The sequence below is a fragment of the Phascolarctos cinereus genome, unplaced genomic scaffold (assembly GCF_003287225.1).
Source record: "Phascolarctos cinereus isolate Bilbo 61053 unplaced genomic scaffold, phaCin_HiC Scaffold_2;HRSCAF=192, whole genome shotgun sequence".
Taxonomy (NCBI): Eukaryota; Metazoa; Chordata; class Mammalia; order Diprotodontia; family Phascolarctidae; genus Phascolarctos; species Phascolarctos cinereus.
Window position 1 is genome coordinate 20,714,627 of NW_027555625.1, and position 19,307 is coordinate 20,733,933.

The following is a 19,307-nucleotide window of genomic DNA, read 5'->3' on the forward strand; positions in this document are numbered from 1 at the left end:
CTAGAACAATGCTCGCCACAGGGCAGCACCAGCAGAGCCCACGTTGCAGAGGACGCCCGAGGCCCGCCCCTATTACCTCTAGGCTCCGCCCACCAGGCAAGTGTCCCGCCCCCCTCCGGCGGCCCCGCCCCCCACAGCTCTCCGCCTCCAGACAGCCGCGTTCCCTCCCAATCCCGCGGCCGCGCACCTCCTTGGCCCCGCCCCTCGCTTACTTACGTGCGTGCGCGCGTGCTGCGCCGTGACGTAGCTCCGACGCCGAGCCGAGGCCGCCTTCGCCCGCGGCTGTCTCCTGCGGAGCGGAGGAGCGAGGCGCCGGCTCCGGAAGCGCAGCCGCGGGCGGGAGGCGGGTCCCGGCGCTGCCCTGGGAGCCGCCCGGGGCCGAGATGCGCCGGCCTGCTGCGCCCTGCTCCCGGGGGCCCTGCCGCGGCGGCGGAGGAGGGGCGGCCCTGCAGGTGAGGCCGCGGGCGGGCGGGCCGGGAGGGGGCTGCGGAGTAACGTCCGTCCGTCCGTCGGTCTGTCAGGAGCCCGGGGGCCTGCGGGGCTCGGCGCGGTCCGGCCCGCCCGGGAGGCCGCCTTCCCGGGGCGCTGCAGTCGTTGTCGGGGTTGTCCCCCCCTCCCCGGCTTTGTGGCCTGGCCGGCCCCGGCCCTCTCCCAGCCCCGCGGCCAGGACCGGCCCGAGACCAGCCCCCTGAGCACGTCCCACCCGGGGAGGGCGGGAAGCTGAGCCTGGGGGCGTGGGGAGCGCTTGGCCGGGCCGCAGCGGAATTTGAACTCGGGTCTCTTTGGCTCTAAATCCGGCACGCCGGCCACCGCCCCCCTGCTTAGGTTAGGGAAGTGTTTCCTTCTTAGGGGCCCTGTTGAGGTAGGTCCCGCAGGTATTGTCATCACCCCCATTTTGCAGATGAGGAAGCTGAGAGCCTGCGAGGTTGCATGGCTTCCCCGGGGTCTCCCAGGAACTCCCCGATGGGATCGGGCAGTTTCCTAGTCGCGGAGCCAATATCGAGGGAGGAGGGCCCTGCTCACTTAACTGGTGTGTGTCCGTCAGAACTTGAACCCAGGGCTTCCCGACTCCTAGGCCTGTTCTCCATCCGCCGTCCTCCTGCGGTGCAGTAAGACTGGAGGGATCGTTTAATCCAATGTCCTCGTTTTACAGATGAGAACATTTCAGTTCCCCAAGCATTTGCTCGTTTTGCAGATGAGGGAACTGAGGAAACAGGGTTACTTGACTTGCCCAGGGTCACATAACTAGTCAGTGTCTGGGGCCACTCGGGAGGATGCGTCTCTCTGTCTCCAGACGACTGCACCACAGGCTGCCCCTGCTAAGTAAAGAGCCGAGGGAGAAGGATGTTCCCTAGTGAAAGACTTTCTTTGCCAGAGGAAATTTAATAGCCAGCAGTTATTAAAAATGCATATACAATGGAGAGACGTCATGGTATTGTAATATGTTTTTAACACGTTAAGATTTAAAAAAGAATTTCCTCCCCGATGACTCCATAACAGTGTAGGGATTATTATGTTTTCCAGCTCTAGGGTAGCTTCAAGGAATCCATTTCCCTTGGTTTTTCTAAAATAATAGTAACTCCCGTTTGTTTACAGGGCACTTTCCTTACAACAGCCCTGTGAGACAGCAGTGTTAGTGTTATTTTCCCCATTTCATACATGAACAAATAATAGTAGTAATCATGGCTGGCGTGAGGCTCGGGGAGGTTAGACTACACTCAGGTTCACACAGCTCCTATGAATGCTCAGCCTCCAACTCAGATCTTTTCATTGAAAGACTGGTGATTCTTCCAATAAACAGAGACTTGGCAAGTAATAGAAAGTAAAGTCCTGGTATTGACTGAATGCAGACTGAAGCAGGCGATTTTTCACTTTCTTTCATTATTTTTCTTTTATTCAAGTCATGTATGAAATGACTGATGTGGAAATGTTTTACATAATAGCACATGTATAACCTAAAAAAAAAAAAGTAAAATCCTATTATTTGGAATCACAGAAGGTAAGAGCTGGTAGCACATTTAGAATTCTGCTCCAGCCCCCTCATTTTACAGATGAGGAAACTGACCCAGAAGAGTTAACGTGATTCTGTCAAATTTGTGGTGAGTCGGGGCTCAAACTGCTCTCCCAGGTGACCAGCTATATTTTACCAGCTAAAAGCAGTAGACTGCTCAGTCTTCATACCCTTTGGCCTTTGAAGTGTGACGCTGTTGGCCACTCTTTCTGCCCGGTGACTTTGTTCTCTCTTGCTTCTGTGATGTTTCTCTGTCTTGTCCCCCCCCACCTCTTGTTTGAATGTGCCGCGGTCTCCTTTCCTTGATGGTCATCCTTCTCCCACTGGTTAAGCGTGGCTTTCTCTCTCTGGACTCATGCCCTTGGTCTTGTCAGCTTCTAGGAGTTAAGCTGTCATCTTTACGCAGATGACTCCCAGATCTGTGTACCTAGCCCTAATCCTCCTTGGGAACTAGTCTCATAGTGCCACCTGCCTGCCCAGTACCTTCGCTTAAATGCCCCAGAGGTATCTCAGATTCAGAATGTCGGAAACGGACTTCATGTTTCCCTACAACGTCTCACCGTTTCTAGACTTCCCTGTCCTGCCAAGGGCACCATCATCTTTCCAGTTTCCAAGGCTTGCGGCATTGACGTCATCCATGACTCCTCCTGCTCCTTCCCCCTGCGTCAACATTTAGTTGTCAAGTTGGGTTGATCACAAAGTCCCCTGCATTTGTCATTTTTTTTTCCATTGACACAGCCACCACCCTCATTCAGGCATCCTTCACCTCTGGTGAGGGTGGACAGTTTTGATTGTTTCCTAACAGGTCTCCTTACTTCCATTCTCCCTTCTACATATAGTGCATCCACCAGGCAGATGCTGGATTGCTGCTTTGGAAGTGCAGTGCTGACTGTGCCTTTCTGTTCAGAAATCTTCACTAGCTCCCGGGTGCCTCTATTTTCGAATCCCAAATCCTCAGCTTGGTGTCTAAGTACCTGCATGGGCTGGCTCCCTCCCACCTGTTTTACAGTTATTAAATAATATGACTTTATTGCTTTGCATCACTGTCCAAGATGCAGTCTTCAAATAGATTTTGAAAGGACAGAGGTTTCTTGTACTCTGCATTCTTAGCGTGCCTGGCATTCCTTCTCCTCCCTCCTGGCCTGTGCACAGGCTGGTGCTCCTGTGCAGAATGTGGCCCTCTTCCTGCTGCTGCCTCGATGCCCCTGGCTTTGCCTTCAAAGCATAGCTCAGGTGCCCTTTCCTGCTCTTTATTAGTGCCCTTCCCTCTCCTGAGGTATTTGTACTTACAGGCTTTATATTGTCCCCAGGGAGGTGTAACTTTTCCAGCCCAGGCACCTTTTCATGTTTATCTCTTTATTTGAAGCCCTTAGCAAACTGCCTTAAAAAATGTGCCTCCTTGCCTTTTCCCATTACTCCATGCTGCTTCATCTGAAGGGAATAAGCTTACAGGTCATATAATCCAAGCCACCTTATTTTCCAGCTAAGAAAACTGTTACCCAGAAGGGAGAGGAAAGTTTCCACATTTGATGACAAAGCTGGTACCAGAACCCTGGTCTCCTGACTTCCAGTCCAAGCCTCTTCCTTACACCAGGATGACCTTGCTTTCTGCACTGCCACAAAGCCGGACACAACCCTGGCTGGCTCACCAGACCCACGCTGCCCCTGGTAGGACAAATCTTTGTCCATACTACCAGCTCTTGCCTCCCTTGGCTGCTGGCTTTCTACCCTGGGCAGCCAGATGATGTCACCACTGCCTGGATCTTCCCTTTCTCTTACACGTTGGCATGTCTGGCACAGGGAGAGCCCAGAGGAGGAAGTGATGGTTGAAAATGTTCACAGCACAACTGAGAAGATTGTTGACTTTAGCCTAGCATCTCCTGATTTTTTGCAGGTGTGGAGGTAGGATTTTTGTTACAAGTTCATATAAAAATCATTTTTTAAAGTATGAAAGCCATAATAGAAATTGAGGATTTAAGGAATGTTTTTGTTGTGCTTAATGGCCACAGGTTTCTTTTTGGCATATTAGAACTGATTGAAATTGCAGAGTGCAGAATACTGTACAGTGAAAGTGTTTTGAAAGGAAAAGTTTTGTAATTAAGAAATTTCCATGTTAGAAGATAATCTGGAGGTTATTAACATATTCCCTTTTTAAGAATCTCAATTCTTGTTTCATCTCACATTGTCGTCTTTCAATGTACTTTGCTTAATTTAAGGAAAGTAAAAATTTTTCAGCCTTGAAAAACTTTGAAAGGATCATGTCTGTTCTATCTTGGATTTTCTCTGTCATTGTCATTTATTATTAAATTGACGGAATTATAAAATGAAATGGGATTTTCTGAAGATGCCTGATTTTGTATTCACATGCCTCTTAGGTAGTTAACCATGTGCAGATTACTATATGGGAAACCACATGCTTGTTGTTTAATTCAGCAAGAAGTTATGGAGCACCTGTTCTAGAAGGTATACGCACCCCTGGGGTCCCTGTGGTGAGAGTCACAAAACAAGTAAAACAGATAACAAATGCTGCACTGGAGGCCAGGCCCAAGAGCCGGGGTGAACCTCTTTGGACCTCAGGTTACAGCTTTAAACCCTAAAGTACCACATAGTTGTGAGTACTTACTATTAGGAAAAGACATGACGCTTGTCAGTATTGTTTAATTAGTAAAAGAATGTAACAAGGCAACTCTTAGGTCACATCATGTATGTGGACTTGCAGCACAGATTAAACAAAAATAGCAGAGAAATTAAAGATGATTATAAGATGAATTGTTCAGAAATGATTTGTTGGGAGAGGTAAATATTGATCTGGACCTTGAAGGAAGTGTAGGATTGGGCTGGCAGAAGGGAAGGAGGAGGCAGGGTAATGGTGGCATTTTAGATTCAAGAGAATAGTGTTTACTAAAGGGAGAAGGGCATGCATGGGAGGTGGTAAGGAATGTGGCCTCCCTGTGGCATAGGACAGTAGCAGGAAGAGAGAAAAACAGGCCAATTGGGAAGGCTTTGGATGCCGAGTGAATAAACTTAGCTCTGTCCCGTAAGCATTAAGGAGTCGTTTCAGGTTCTCGAGCTGGTGAATCATGTGATGATGGAAATGTTCTAGGAAGATGCACCTAGCTGTGGTGTGCACATCGATGACAGGGCATAGGGTGACCAGCACCTAGGAGACTCTTAGTGAAAACAATGGCCTGCACCTCTGTGGGGGCTGTAGAGATAGAACTGTGCTCTAGTAGAGAATGGTGCTGCCTTCTGCAAGTGTGGTGGAGGGACCGAGAAGAGTTGAGTCTGGGTATCCTGAGTTTGAAGTGGCACAGTGAAGGGGGCCAGTTTTCCCAAGACAAACAGGAGATGCAAGATTTGGCTATAGGCTTAGTCATGTACTGCCACTCTGTCTTGGAGGTCAGACAGGTAGGGGAGATGGACGCCTTCTCCTTAGTGGTCTGACTCACAAAGTGATGGCACTGGGGGTTTTGTTGCTACACCTGGGCAGTCTCTGTCTACTCAGAAAGCTCCCCCGGGTCCCCATTGCCTCCAGGTTAACATGTAAACGAACAAACCCTTCTGTTTGGCTTTTCCACCTCATCACAGTCTGGTCTCACCCTAGCTTTTCTTCTCATTATACATGGAGCTCCGTCCTTCTCTCAGCTACTCCTCCAAAGCACTCCAGCTCTTGTCTCCATGCCCTTGTCCTGGTCCCCACCCTACCTGGAATGCACTCCTTCCTTCCCTCCACCTCACAGAGTCACTCTTCAGGACTCAGCCCAAGACCTACCTTCTCCTTGAAGCCTTTCCAGATCCCCACAGCTGCTTACACCTCCCTCCAGTTACCAGGTGCATTCTGGATCTATTGATCTTGCATCTGCTTTTCTCTGTCCATGCTGTTCTATGGTTGAGAGCAGATTGTTTCATTGTTTTTGATTAAGCATCCCCAGCAACTAGCACAGTGCCTGGCACTTAGCATGTGCTTATCATTGCTTGTGATTTGATTTCTTAAATGTCAGCCTTGCCTGACACGTAGATTGTCACCCTGAGCATGGATCTGTCACATTTTCTTTTGTGACTTACTAACTCTCGTCTGGTGCTGAGGATACAGACATCAGAAATGGGCTTTGCTTTCTTGGGGAGCAGTTTGACTGTGACTTTCACTGTGCTCCCAAGTGGGGTGTTTCGTGGTTAGCACAGTACTAATGCACAGTATGATATAACACGGTATAATAATCATGATCTACTGACTTAGGAATGCCAGATACTGTGTTAGGACTGGTTATCTCTTTCTGTGCTTTTACAGATAGCCTTCCTCTGCTGTACCTGCAAGGTGCATTGGGCACCAGTGGCCGGCGCTGGCAGCAGTCAGTCAGATATGGCTATTGTTGGAAACACACTTAGGTTAAGTTAAGTAGCAGCACAATCAGCACAGTTTTCCTTGAGTTGAGAGCCGACCACTGGATCCTGCGTATTAGGTTTCATGGTGTATCGGTATGGTTAGTGGATTAATAGTAAGTGCACTAACTGATCGGTGGGAATTTTTTTCATCTGTCATGAGTGCCTAAGACCAACTTGTGTCTCTTGATTTTTTTTTCTGAATTTGAGATAAATATTCTTCCTCCCTAAACTCTCCCTTCAGTTTCAGTAACAAGGTATTCTGATGCTTTGAACGATGTCCTTGTCTAGCTTTCTAAACAGCTGCCAATAACAATAACAATAATAAGAATAACTAACATTTGCACGGCACTTCTTATGTGCCGGGCACTGTGCTAAGTGCTTTACAATTATTATCTCATTTGATTCTCACAACCACCCTGGGACGTAGGTGCTATTATATATCCCCCATTTTACAGATGAGGAAACTGAGGCAGTCAGTGGCTAAGGGATTTGCCCAGGGCCACACAGCCACCAAGTATCTGAGTGGCTATCTCAAGTCTTCCTGAGCCCAGGCCCAGCACTTTGTGCCCCTTTGAATCACCTTCCGATTACCTGTTGTTCAAAATTCTTTGGGTTAGGACACAGCAAACTAGGTCCTGGAAGGTTCTATCCTTTCCCTGCACATCTCTGCGGGCTGCGCCTCTGCCTGGGGCTGTGACCCAGTCAGCAGTGGGCTGCTCCAGACACCTTATCATGAATTGTGGCAAATAGGTAATCAGGGGTGTGGAAAGGGGCTCTGACTGTGTCACCTGTCTCGTCTCCAGGAACCGGAAGGCTTTGGCTCTGTGGGGACCCAGCTGATTTTGTAACAGTGAGACCAAGCCCCTTGGTTTGATTACTCCTGCTGATCGCCTCAGCATGGGGAGGTAAGTGCCTGACACCGGGGCTTGGTGTCATTCTCCACTGGAATGGGTCACAAGTTTGTCGCGTGAGTTACGTCAGCTAGACATGAGGAGTGCAATTGCATGGCAGTAGTACCATCCTTAGGGGGCTTTTCCAAGCCCAGTGGGGCTAATGTCACAAAAGGCTGTGACAAACCAGAGTGATGAGAAAGGGGCCTGCTGTAGCCGTCAGGGAATGGCCGGGTAGTAGCCATCTGCAGCTGTCTGAAGGATGGACAAGAGGAGAGGCCCCTAAAGAAAGAGAATAGAAATAAAGAAGAGGATTTCTCATTCTTAGTGTCAAAACCTTTCTTGTAGTGGACCCTTTGGTGGGTTGTTAAAGCTCTTTTATCCACTGCCTATCCTGCCCTGCCCAATGGCTCAGCTGCTCCTGGTGCTCTGAATTATAAAAGGATTGGCCTAGGGGTTGGAAAGTTGTCGGAAATATTTTTTTGACTAGGAAGGATTATTTATTTACTTTATTTCCTTTCATTTTTATTTTTTTCCCCACTTTATAGTATTTTATTTTTTTCCAATGACATGTAAAGATAGTTTTCAACATTCACTTTTATAAGATTTGAGTTCCAAATTTTTTTCTCCCTCTCTCCCCTCCCCTTCCCAAGATGGCAAGCAATCTTATGTAGATTATACATGTACAATCACGTTAAACATATTTCCACATCAGTCATCTTGTGAAAGAAGAATCAGAACAAAAGGGAAGAACCACGAGAAAGAAAAAATAGTCAGCTTCCGTCTGCATTCAGACTCCATAGTTCTTTCTCTGGGTGTGGATGGCATTTTCCATCGCGAGTCTTTTGGAATTGTCTTAGAGCCTTGCATTGCTGAGAAGAGCCAAGTCTATCCAAGTCAGTCATCCCACAACGTTGCTGTTGTTGTGTACCATGTTCTCCTGGTTCTGCTCACTTCACTCAGCATCAGTTCTTGTAAGTCTTTCCAGATTTTTCTGAAATCTGCCTGCTCATCATTTCTTATGGAACAGTAGTATTCCATTACATTCATATGTGACTGGTTAAGTGTATGAATGTAATGGAATACTATTGTACTATAAGAAATGATGAGCAGGTGAATTTTGGACAAGTTTTTTTTACACCCTTTTCATTCTTATATCCTATGTTGTTAAATTTCAGTTGTTAAAGCAGTTTTAAGTGTTCTTTTACGGTTCACAAGTGCCTATTGTATTTTAAATAAAAGAAATTAAAACCTTGAGCCTGCTGGATTAAGCCAACTTCAGGCTTAGTCCACAGTACTTCTCCCTTCCTCTTTTCCTCAAGTCCAAAAAGCATTTATTCAGAATCCACCACGTGCAAAGCCCTATGCTTGGTGTTGAGGATACAGACACAAAACAAAAAACTCACTTGCAGGTGCTAAAATTCTGGTTGATAATAGTTACACTGGTGATATGAGTTTATTTAGGAAAATACCTATTGCCAGAAATGCTGCTTAAGGCTGAGGTGATTGATTTGCTCAGTCAGCTCCCATCCTCCCCATTCTCTCTCTCAGCTTGAGCCCACTTTCCCTGGGCCTTTGTGTGTCTTTATGGGAGGAGAGTGTGTCACAGATATTGGGGCAATATTTTTGTCACGTGTTCTCACTGTACCCCCTTAGGAAACATTCCTCTCTAAAAGGTATTTGTGGCTGGCTGACTGAATCGATTCTCAAGGGATAATATTGGGGAGAAACACTGATGAAGGTAGAACTGGTCGTTTTAGCGAAAGACCCCCAGGTCCCCAGGAGTGCCCCTAGAACTCTTAGGGGGAGGTACAGCCTTGCTCTGGGAGCTGAGACTCATTGGGGAGAAGGGGAGTTGGGCTAGGGAGCCTGAACGCATCACACTGCCAAATTCCATGATGCTTTTACATGATCACAACATCACCTATGTGGTAGCGTTCATCACAACCCCTCTATGTAGAGGTGGGAAGGTAGCCTGGTGGGTAGAGCGCTGGGCCTGAAGTCAGGGAGACCAGAATTCAAATTTGACCTCAGACAGTTACTACCTGTGTGTCAACTGGGAGAGCAAGTCACCTCACCTCCTTCTGCCTCAGTTTCCTCAACTGTAAAATGGGGACAATAACAGCACCTACCTCCCAAGGTTGTGAAGATCAAAAGAGATCATATTTGTTAGGCACTTAGCATAGCCTGGCATGTAGTAGGCACTTAATAAATGCTTGCTTCCTTCCTATATACATTATATCGTAATACATATTTTAATTCTGCATTGAGTCATGCTGCATAGGTTGATGGAGCTAAAGATTCAAATACCTCTCCTTGATGAGGCTGTGGATTTCTGGGCTTCCAGAAATCTTCAGCCCAGGTGGAGAACTGTTCATTTAACATGAAAGTTTTCATGTCTGTGAGATACCAGAAAATAGTGTTTACAGAGGAAATACAGGAGTCGGTATTATTTTTATATTAAAAATAACATCCGTGCCAAAGTCATTGTTATCTCCAGAGCTAGATAAGAGTTTAGAATTTTTATTCCATCTGTTGATTCATGGTATGGCCATGAGTAATTATACTTGTTTCTTTGCCTCCATATCCTCACATAAAGATGGGACAAAAATGTTTCAGTATGAGGGTGTCTTAGTGAATGTTTAAAAAAAACAAATATGAACCCGTATATACAATACTATTGATGGGGTCATTTTTTATTGTCACAAAGAGTTGTGAACTAAGGGAGTGACATCAATTGAGGGATGATTTCAGAAATTATGGTATCTGAATGTGATGAAGCATTATTATGCTATAAGAAATAACATGGTATGGATTCAGAGAAACTTGGGAAGATTTGTGTAAGCCATTGCAGAGCAAGAGAGCTGAAGCAAGAGAACAATTTATATGGTGACTACAATATCATACGGGAGAAAGAACTTTGAAAGCTCTGAGTGACCGTGACTGCAGAGGGCCGAGGGTGAAGCCTCCCCCCACCTCCTGGCAGAGAGGGCACTGTGTTTATTTGTTACAAGGGAGAGGTTTTGTTTTTATTTGGATTCTTTGGGGAAGGTGGGGGTGAGATTGAGGCAGAGAGGGTGGTTAGGAAGAATGATGCGACAAAAGAAGACGAGAAATAGGAATGTCATTTGGAGTATTTTATTAAAGGCCCAGAAGAACACAGAACGAATGTCTGAGAGAAACATAGAAAGCAGGACACCTTTGAAACTAATGTGGTGAATTTATTACATTTTTTTTAAATTCAGGCTGTATGTAACACAGATGAGCAATTTCAGAGACTGTCCCTTTTCATTTCTTCTTATGTGGGAATGTTTGTTTGTCAGTGTTTTTTCAAATTTAGAATATCCTAAAACATTTTGAAAATGTGACAGTGCTCTAGTGGAATGGCTTTAATACCAAGGATATCATATTGAACAAAACTAACACGATGAAAATGTTATTGCACAAACACATGGTTAGGAAATGGAAGCAGCTCAGAAAGAACTATGGGAATGACTGGCCTCACTGGGTCCCTTTGGGTGCTAAGAGAGTCTGCTTTGACCTGTATGCCCTCTGAATTTCAGGATCAGCGTCTCCTGCCTGTTTCCCGCATCCTGGCATTTTAGCATCTCCCCAGTGGGGTGCCCTAGAATTCTGAACACCAACCTACGCCAGATTGTGGTCGTTGGCATCCTGGCTGCCGCCGTTTCCTTGTTGTATTTCTCTGTCATCATAATCCGACATAAGTATGGGCGCTTATCCCGGGATAAGAAGTTTCACAGGTGAGAACCTTCACAATGGGCTGGAAGGATCTTACTTCATGGCTAAAACGGGGTTTGGGTTCAGTATAAGATGTGCCTTGGACTCCTTAATAAGCCAACTTGGCCCAGGAAAGGGTGATGATCCCAAACATGTTATATTGTCTGCAGGCACAGGTCATGCCAAAGAGATCTCTTGGAGAGATCATTTAAACCAGACTTCATCTGTGGCCATGCTGTTTTTTTAATTAAAGTTGATATTTTACTAGCTTTAAAAGCAAGAACTTTTGTCTTTTTGAACTTCAAGTGGTTAAGGCCAGTTTTGTTAGGAGCGACACGTCTGGTTTAGAGGATCATCACCATTCCTTGTTTTCTTTTCTGTCAACTTGAATTATTTGACAAGTAGTATAAAATGTCATAGTGATATTATTGCACAGCGTAAAAGTTCATCGGGCATAATGACTGCTATTGATAGAATATTCCTTACTGGATTTAAGGTGTACTTTTTAAGATCCAAAGTGCCCATTGATTTTCTCCTGCTAGGTATCTGGCCCGAGTGACAGACGTTGAAGCTACTGACACCAACAACCCCCACATCAATTATGGCATCGTGGTGGACTGCGGGAGCAGTGGATCTCGGATTTTTGTCTATTGCTGGCCCCGCCACAATGGCAATCCTCATGATCTGTTGGATATCAGACAAATGAGGGACAAAACCCGGAAGCCAGTGGTCATGAAAATAAAGCCAGGTATGTGGGTGGTGAGTGTTATGTCGGTTCTTTTGTAACGCCTTGGCTTTTCCATCTCGATTCAGGCGCTCACGCCTCCGGTCTGTGCTCTTGTGACCTCCTCGCCAGGCTCATTCGTTCTCCCCCCGTACAGGTGCTCGTGCGCACTGATGGGACACTCATCTTCCTCAAGCACTGTTTTCCTACAGACCTTTTATTTCTCAGTGAGCAGAGCAGGTAGTTCAGAGTTTTCCAGTAGAGCACAAAACTTCACCTCGTAGTGCTCTGAGCCGTTTGCTCCTCCCACGCCTTTCTGTTCAATATATTCCCTGTCTCATAGTTTGCCAGGAGTCCCAGGGGAGAAGGGCCTATGTCCCTCTTTTTCTCTGCACGTGACCTTTGGCTCCCTCGTTAGTCCCCTCGGAGTCTTCACTAGTGTGTCTCCCCTTCTCTTCTTCCTACCCTACCATGTTCCCTCAGTTTCAAGACTTTAGGAAAATGAAAAATAGAGGCCCTTCCCAAAACCTTTGGGGATTCTGCCATAGAAAGTAAGGTCCCTGACCTGACATTCAAGTCCTTATACCATTTCTCTCTGGCCTAGCTTTCCAAGCTTAGCTCCTCCTTCTCCTCCTCCTCCTCCTCTACATAAACCTTGTGTTTCGGGCAGGCTAGTCGGCTGTCTATCCTCTGAACATGTTCTGCCCAGGCCTGCATTTCCCCTTGCTGCTTCTCTCTGGGTGATGCCAAAGCCGTCTGCCAGGACCAGCTTTAGCTCTCCTCTTTGACAAGGAGGCCCTTCCTGCCATCGAGCTCTGCAGTCCCTGACATGCCAAAGTAATGCTAGCAGCAGCAGCGCTAACCTCTTTAGGCCTGTTGGACCTCTCATGGGGCACCTGCCTGTCCCACCCTCTCTTATGTTTCTGAGCCATCCTCTCATGTGTCTGTCTCACTCACTCCCTTCTAAATTATTAATCAACAGAAAATGAGGCCTCTGGCATGCCTTTGGTTTGTTTTCTCCCACACTTTTTAGCATGATGCCTGCTACATAGTCATGTCCAGTCTACATCTGTTGGTTGATAAATTATCAGAGTATTTTGCTGTTTGGTTATCTGTCCCCATTGTTAATAACAAATGGAAATTTCAAATGCTTTAAAAATGGGGTCTGATCCTAGGAAACATTTGTTTTTTTTGGGGGGTGTAAGAGATGGGTGATGATGAATGTCTTTGTGATCAGATCTGTTATGAACCATATGATATGACTGACCTGAGAGCTTAGGAGAGCTGATGTGCATATTTCTGTCTTGCAGAAAAATTGATCTTGTCCAAGTTAGATGATATGTAAGAATTAAAATGTGCTTCATCCACTGTGTAATGTCATTGTTTATTGTATTTTGATAGACTGGTTCTTTAAAGTGGAAAGCAGTTTTATATTTTTATCCTACATCATTTAAACGGTCTTCACTTACAACCATCCAAGCAAGTTTATAAGCCCAAATCCCCCAAATTTCCTGAATGTTGATTACGTAATAAGATGGGTATTGGTCCTGTGATTTCGTTACCATAGGGAACTTCTTTTTAAGAAAATTCTGGGAGCAGCCAGTTGGTGCTGTGGATAGACCTGCAGTCAGGAGGACCTAGGTTCATATCCAGTCTCAGATATATGACACTTACCAGCTGTGTGACCCTGGACAAGTCACTTAAGGCAATCAGGGTTGCCTCACCAAAAAGGAAAAAAAAGAAAAAAGAAAAGAAAATTGTAGCAATGCAGGCCTCCATGGAGCAGCTGAAGGGCTTGCTGCTGGTCCCCTGACCAGGAGAGCAGAACTTGAACCCAGGTGTTCTGGGTCGGAGGCCTGCTTTGCATCCTCTCAACTACATAGAAGGGCATTCAGTTATGCCCCTCTATCAGAGGTGTGTGAAGAGAGGCTGCACAGTCAACATTTCCTTTTTTTTTTTTTCCTGTGAGACAATCGGTGTTAAGTGACTTGCCCAGGATCACAAGACCAGTAAGGGTTAAGTGCCTGAGGTCCTCCTGACTCTATCCACTGTGCCACCTAGCTGCGCCAGCATTTACATATAAAAATCATTTTGTAACTTCCAGCATTTATTAAAGCACCTACTGTATACTAGGCCCTGGGGGTACAGAGACAGAAATGAAACAGTGCCTGCCTCAGGGAGCATACAGTCTATTGGGAAGACAAACCTTCATACGTAACTAGATACAAAAAAATACAGGGGCACTCTATGGCAGAGGCCTTGCAGCACGGCTTGTCTCCGGAAAGGCGGAAGCCAGGGCCTCTTCTGAGGAGACGGCGTGTTGTGTGTGAAGGCCAGTGGTGTGTGATGAGGCTGAAAGTGGGTTGGAAACCAGATTCCCCACACACACACACTCACTTTTAGCCCCCTGGCATTACATTATCATGTGCAAGTGCTTCAGTCAAGGCCACAAATAGTTTTTTCCCCATGTGACGCTCAGGGCTTCTGGAGAAAGCCCGTGCAGTGATTCCAAGGTATTAACAGCCTGCCTCTAAGTTGCTTCCTGTTACTGATGGAACATGTATTGCAAACTTCCTTTTGTGGAAATCACAGATCCTGCTCTGATGCAACAGGAGACTAAAGCCTTTCCCTCTTCTTGGCTTTAAGAAAAAACAGAAGAAAAGGTCCCTCTTGACTAACTCTGACATATTTCTCCTCCTTTTCCCCTTTTATGGCTGTTTTCCTCCTTTGGCCCAGGGATCCTGATCTGCCCTGGTTTCACATCCTGTCTTGAATTAATCTTCAAACTCTTTACATCAGGGTGCGGATGCTTTGACATCTGAGAACGTCATTGAACACGTGAACATGTTCTCCATTCATTTTTTTCCACAAAGGATAGAGGAGGGCAAAGTATTTAGACTGTACTTATAGTTTCAACCATACCCCGCTACAGCCAGGTCCCCATGGTCCCACGCCTCGCTCCCCGTACCCCTTCAGAGTCTGAGAGAGACTCAGGGTGAGGAGGGAGGGCTCCTCACTTCCTCTGAATTTTGCCGGCTGTGGCTCCATCCGAGGCTCCAGTGCAAAGGGACAGAACAAGGCTCAGCTCTGCCTCATTCCGACGCTCAGCAGCCACATCCCTGGTGAGGAGGAAGGCCTTGACGTTCTGTCCTGGGCTCACTCAGGCAGCAGACTTCTGGGCCTCAAATTCGTGTGTCACTTGATGTGTGCCTCCACAGGGAGCAGATACCCAATGGGTGATTTCTTGTTTTTGGAAATTTTTTCTAGTTCTCTCCTATCCTCCTGACCAGCCAGTGCAGTCACTACCAGAAGTAAGCACCAGAACCTGTTGTCAGGGATTCAGAAGTCCCGGGCTAGCTGCTCAGCACCCTTGTTCCCACTGAGGAGGAGGGAAGTCACCGTGTAAAACAACTGCTTGTACATAGGCATGATTGTCACTTTTTAATTGTCCTCCTTTCTGCCTCTGCCCAGACAAATGGCCTTGGTGTGACTGGGCAGTGGCCTGCTTCAGCACATGAGTGTCTGCATGAGGTCGTCCTAAGAGGTGAAGATTCGGAGCTTCTCTCTGCTGCGGGCTGACTGCAGAATCCACTCTTAACAAAAGAGAACCTTGTGAACAGAGCGGCCTTGCTCTGCTTTCTGTCACAGTAAAGTTACTGTGGATTGGGGGAGGGGCAGGAGACCAAGCTGGAGCTGTGTGATGAAGGGCTCTAAGCGTGGAATGGAGAAGTTTGTACTTGATCCTAGAAGCAGTAGGGAAGCCACTGGAGTTGAGGGGGGAGGGGAAGTGACCTGGTCAGATATTTGCCTTAGGAATATCACTTTGGCAGCTGTGGAAAATAGATTGGAAAGGGAGAGAGAGTGGAAACCGGCAGGCCAATTGGGAGACTGCTGTGATGATCCAAGCTTCATAGATCCATAGAATTGGAGGTTTGGAAGGGCCCCCAGTGGCCATCCAGCCCAATCCAGACAGGAAAGGAATCCTCATTGTAGTATACCCAATGAGTGGTATCCAGCAGACAGCTGCCCCCGGACTCTGAATTAGGTGCTGTCCCCAGAATGTCAAAGAGGAAGGTTTGCTGAGCGACGGCTGCACAGGGAATGTCTGGACAGGGCCCCGGGGAACGTCTAGCAGAGATGGGAAGCAGTAGCCAAGTAAAGAGTTTGGGATTCTGTCTCCTGGGATTGGAGGAGTAAGAGGTAACAGGAGTTTTGTTCTCTTAGAAAGGCAGCGTATTCCCTTAATAACAGAAGAAATCAAGAGCCAACATCAGTTCCAGCTTATCCCTCGGCAGCCAGAGAAGCACTAGGTAATTTCTAGGCAGAACCTGTTTCTGATTCTTACATTTATAAAACCTCTCTTAGGTTGTTTGCCTGAGTCCATAAGGTTCTTACGGTTCTGAATCTCGGTTAGAAAGGATCTCACATGCCCTTTGGCCCGCCCTGTCTCTTGAATCCATTCTACAAGATGCTCGCCAAAATGGACCGTCCAGCCTTGGCGTGAAGTCTTTAAGTGAGGGGGAAGCCACGTGCAGCTCATTCCTCTTTGGTGTAGCTCAAACTGTTAGGGATATTTTCCTAGAGTCCCTGGAGCCCAAGCCTCCGGACCAGAGCATCCTAGCACCTCTCTGGTGTCATTGGCTCTCCGACAGCAGCTGCCACACTTGGAGGGGGTGTGACCTAGTAGATACCTCAGTGGCCTGCAGGCAAGGCTGTAGTTGTATTCCCTGTTCGGTTCAACTGGCTGTGACCATGGGCAAGTCACACGAGGCCTGTTTTCTCATTTGTACAATAAGGGTTTTGGACAAAACTATTTTGGACGTCATTTCTGGTTTTGACACTGTGATGTTGGTGGTGGTGTTTGGTTGTTTTCAGTTGTGTCTGACTGTTCATAACCCCATGTGGAGTTTTCTTGGCAGAGATACTGGAGTGGTTTGCCATTTTCTTCTCTGGCTCATTTTACAGATAAGGAAACTGAGGCAAACAGGATGAAGTGATTTGCCCGGGGTCACTTGGCTAGTAAGTGTCTGAGGCCAGATCTGAGCTCAGAAAGAGGCGTCTTCCTGACTTCAGGCCTGGTGCTCTGTGCACTACAGTACCACCTGGCTACCTGCTCTGGGATTCTAAGTGATGCCTGTAAAGAAATGGCTTTTTGCAGCCAGAATGTTGGCAAGATGAGCCTGTCTGACCCTCTCAGCTGGAACTTCTGCTGCTCACTGAGGTTCTCTGTTTCTCCAGGCATATCCGAGTTTGCTGCCTCTCCAGAAAAAGTCAGTGATTATATTTCTCCACTTCTGAGTTTTGCTGCAGAGCATGTGCCACGGGCAAAACATAAAGAGACCCCTCTCTATATCCTCTGTACAGCCGGGATGAGAATCCTTCCAGAAAGGTAACTGTCGGTGTGTGTGTTGGGGGAAGGAGAGGGGAGTAAAAATGTTGTTTATAGGTTCATGGGAAGAGGCAGCTAGGTGGTGCAGTGGATAGAGTACCAGCCCTGGAGTCAGGAGGGCCTGAGTTCAGATCTGGCCTCAGACACATAACACTCACTAGCTGTGTGACCCTGGGCAAGTCACATAACCCCAATTGCCTCACCAAAAAAATAATAATAATAATAATAATAAGTTCATGGGAAATGCTTGCATTCTCAGTGGCCCTCAGTCTCAGAGGGACAGATGTTAGATAAAGGGCGGGGAGGGAGAGTCTTTTATTTTAGTTTGTGGGAAAAGAAATTAAAAATTCACCTTTTGCCTGCTTTAGCTCTGGGAAATTTTGATACTATACCTCTGTCTGTCACTATGGTACCACCAAGTCAACCTAAAAATTCTTATCTTAAAGAGCATTAAATTGGATTGTTTTTAGCTATCAGTATTCACTTTTAGAACCTTTGATCTAGATTATTCTGTTTAGTTTCGGGTCCTGAATTTTAGTTTGAGATGGAGAATAACCACGACATTGAAGGGGCTGAAGGTGTTCATGCTGGCAAAGACTTGAGGGTTGTTTTGATAACTTTCTTGAGGGGAAACGTTAGCAGTCTTCTAGTATTTGAAGGATGATCTCACGGAAGGGGTCTAGATGTGTTGTTTGGCCCCAGGACAGGCCTAGGAGTGGTGGGTAAAAATCGCAGAGCAGCATCATCAGAGTTAAGGCAACCTTGTGTGAGGGGAGCTGCCCTTCAGGGTGGGCAGTGGACCTTTGCTGACTCAGGGGCCTCGGATGAAGGCAGGGGCTGGCCTCGTGGGCCTCTCTGAGATGCTGTGGGGGTCTTGGGTGGGATGTGCCCTGAACGTGTGTTTCCTCTTACGGCATTATCCGGCTTCTCTTTTCAGTCAGCAAAAAGCCATATTGGAAGATCTTCTGACAGACGTCCCAGCACACTTTGACTTTCTGTTCTCTGACTCGCATGCCGAGGTTATTTCAGGGAAACAAGAAGGTCAGTTTTCGATCAGCCTCATGATCGCTTTGTGTCATCAGCAGCATGAGGTTTGGGCAGCTCTGCACTCAGCACACTTACTCTTCGTGGTAGCCCCCGAATGTGACCATCCCCATCTTAATATTGGGGAAACCGCTGCCTACTTCCCAACAGACACTTTCGCTCTAGCCAGATGAACCATCGTGTTACCCAGGCACTCAGCCCTGGGAAACACTTACTTTGTTTCTCCACAGGAGCCACTTGGGAAATCTGTTTCAGGTCGATTTGAACAGAGGAATGAGCTATAGCTGTCCAGACTTATGACAGACAGTTCCCACAGGCCTCCTCTCTGGAGCCTCCCTGGTAGCTTCTGGAAGGTTCTCTGAGCTCCAAGGGAGAAGCGGAGTCATTGGAACAGTAACAGCCATTTTGAGAGAACTAGGAAAAATTACATGTTAGGATGAAATGGAACCGCAAACACTTTTCATACAAAGTGGTAGTGTATTGTGTAGACTTCTTAGCAGAAGCCAGAGAGTTTGGCCGATGGGTGGCTGAAGGGTCAGTCTGTGCCTGTGTCATAGACTGTTTATGGCCACAAGTGTAATTTGTTCTTTTAACCCCTCAGAGTGCTTCCACATTGACACTGAGGCTCATAATTACCGTGTTTTCCCTTCTGTCTGCTCCCTTTTAGAACCAAAGGTTCACAAAGTCGCGTCTCTCTTTGTATCCTGAATTAAACAAACACCAGAGACACAGAACATTGCCATGTAGAAAGTCAGAACAGAACTAGAGAATGATGCGTAAAACCGCACAGCTCTGTAGTGCACCTTTTGCTTCAAGAGAACGTGGAGCTTTGCCGTGTAACTTTCAAAGCTGTCTCATTTGTTGGTGTTTCCTTTTGAACTTGTGCTGTTCCCTTCAGTACTTTTTAAAAATGCTTCAGTGACCCTCTTTTTCTTTACTTCTTCTCTTACCAACACTCTGACCGGTGCCTCCCTCCCTCCACATCTTCCATTTCTCTCTCCCTTTCTCCACGTGTGTTACTTTTGAAAGAAAATATAATTTTGATCATAAAGAACAAATTTTTTTCTGAATTTGTATATGAAGGAAGTAATGTTGCTTGAAGGGAAAAATGTGATAAAAATAGGAGCC

The 19,307-nt window shown here is 46.7% G+C and overlaps 1 protein-coding gene across 5 annotated transcripts in view; it reads left to right on the plus strand.

The window, feature by feature from the left end:
• The first annotated feature begins 361 nt into the window (after positions 1–361).
• Positions 362–19,307, plus strand: part of ENTPD4 (ectonucleoside triphosphate diphosphohydrolase 4) — a 31,836-nt gene continuing 12,890 nt past the window's right edge. For 3 of the 5 annotated variants that reach the window (XR_002327277.2, XM_021001026.2, XM_078149241.1), the window contains exons 1-6: positions 362–452; positions 7,198–7,299; positions 10,848–11,045; positions 11,565–11,770; positions 16,985–17,135; positions 18,073–18,176. Coding sequence is in view for 4 of the 5 variants with exons in the window: in XM_021001026.2 (XP_020856685.1) it covers positions 7,292–7,299; positions 10,848–11,045; positions 11,565–11,770; positions 16,985–17,135; positions 18,073–18,176 (667 nt within the window). In the remaining variant the exon portion in view is untranslated. Of the gene's footprint in view, positions 453–3,494; positions 3,680–3,811; positions 3,914–7,197; positions 7,300–10,847; positions 11,046–11,564; positions 11,771–16,984; positions 17,136–18,072; positions 18,177–19,307 lie in introns of all 5 variants that reach the window. The other 2 variants (XM_078149240.1, XM_021001028.2) reach the window with 2 other exon arrangements.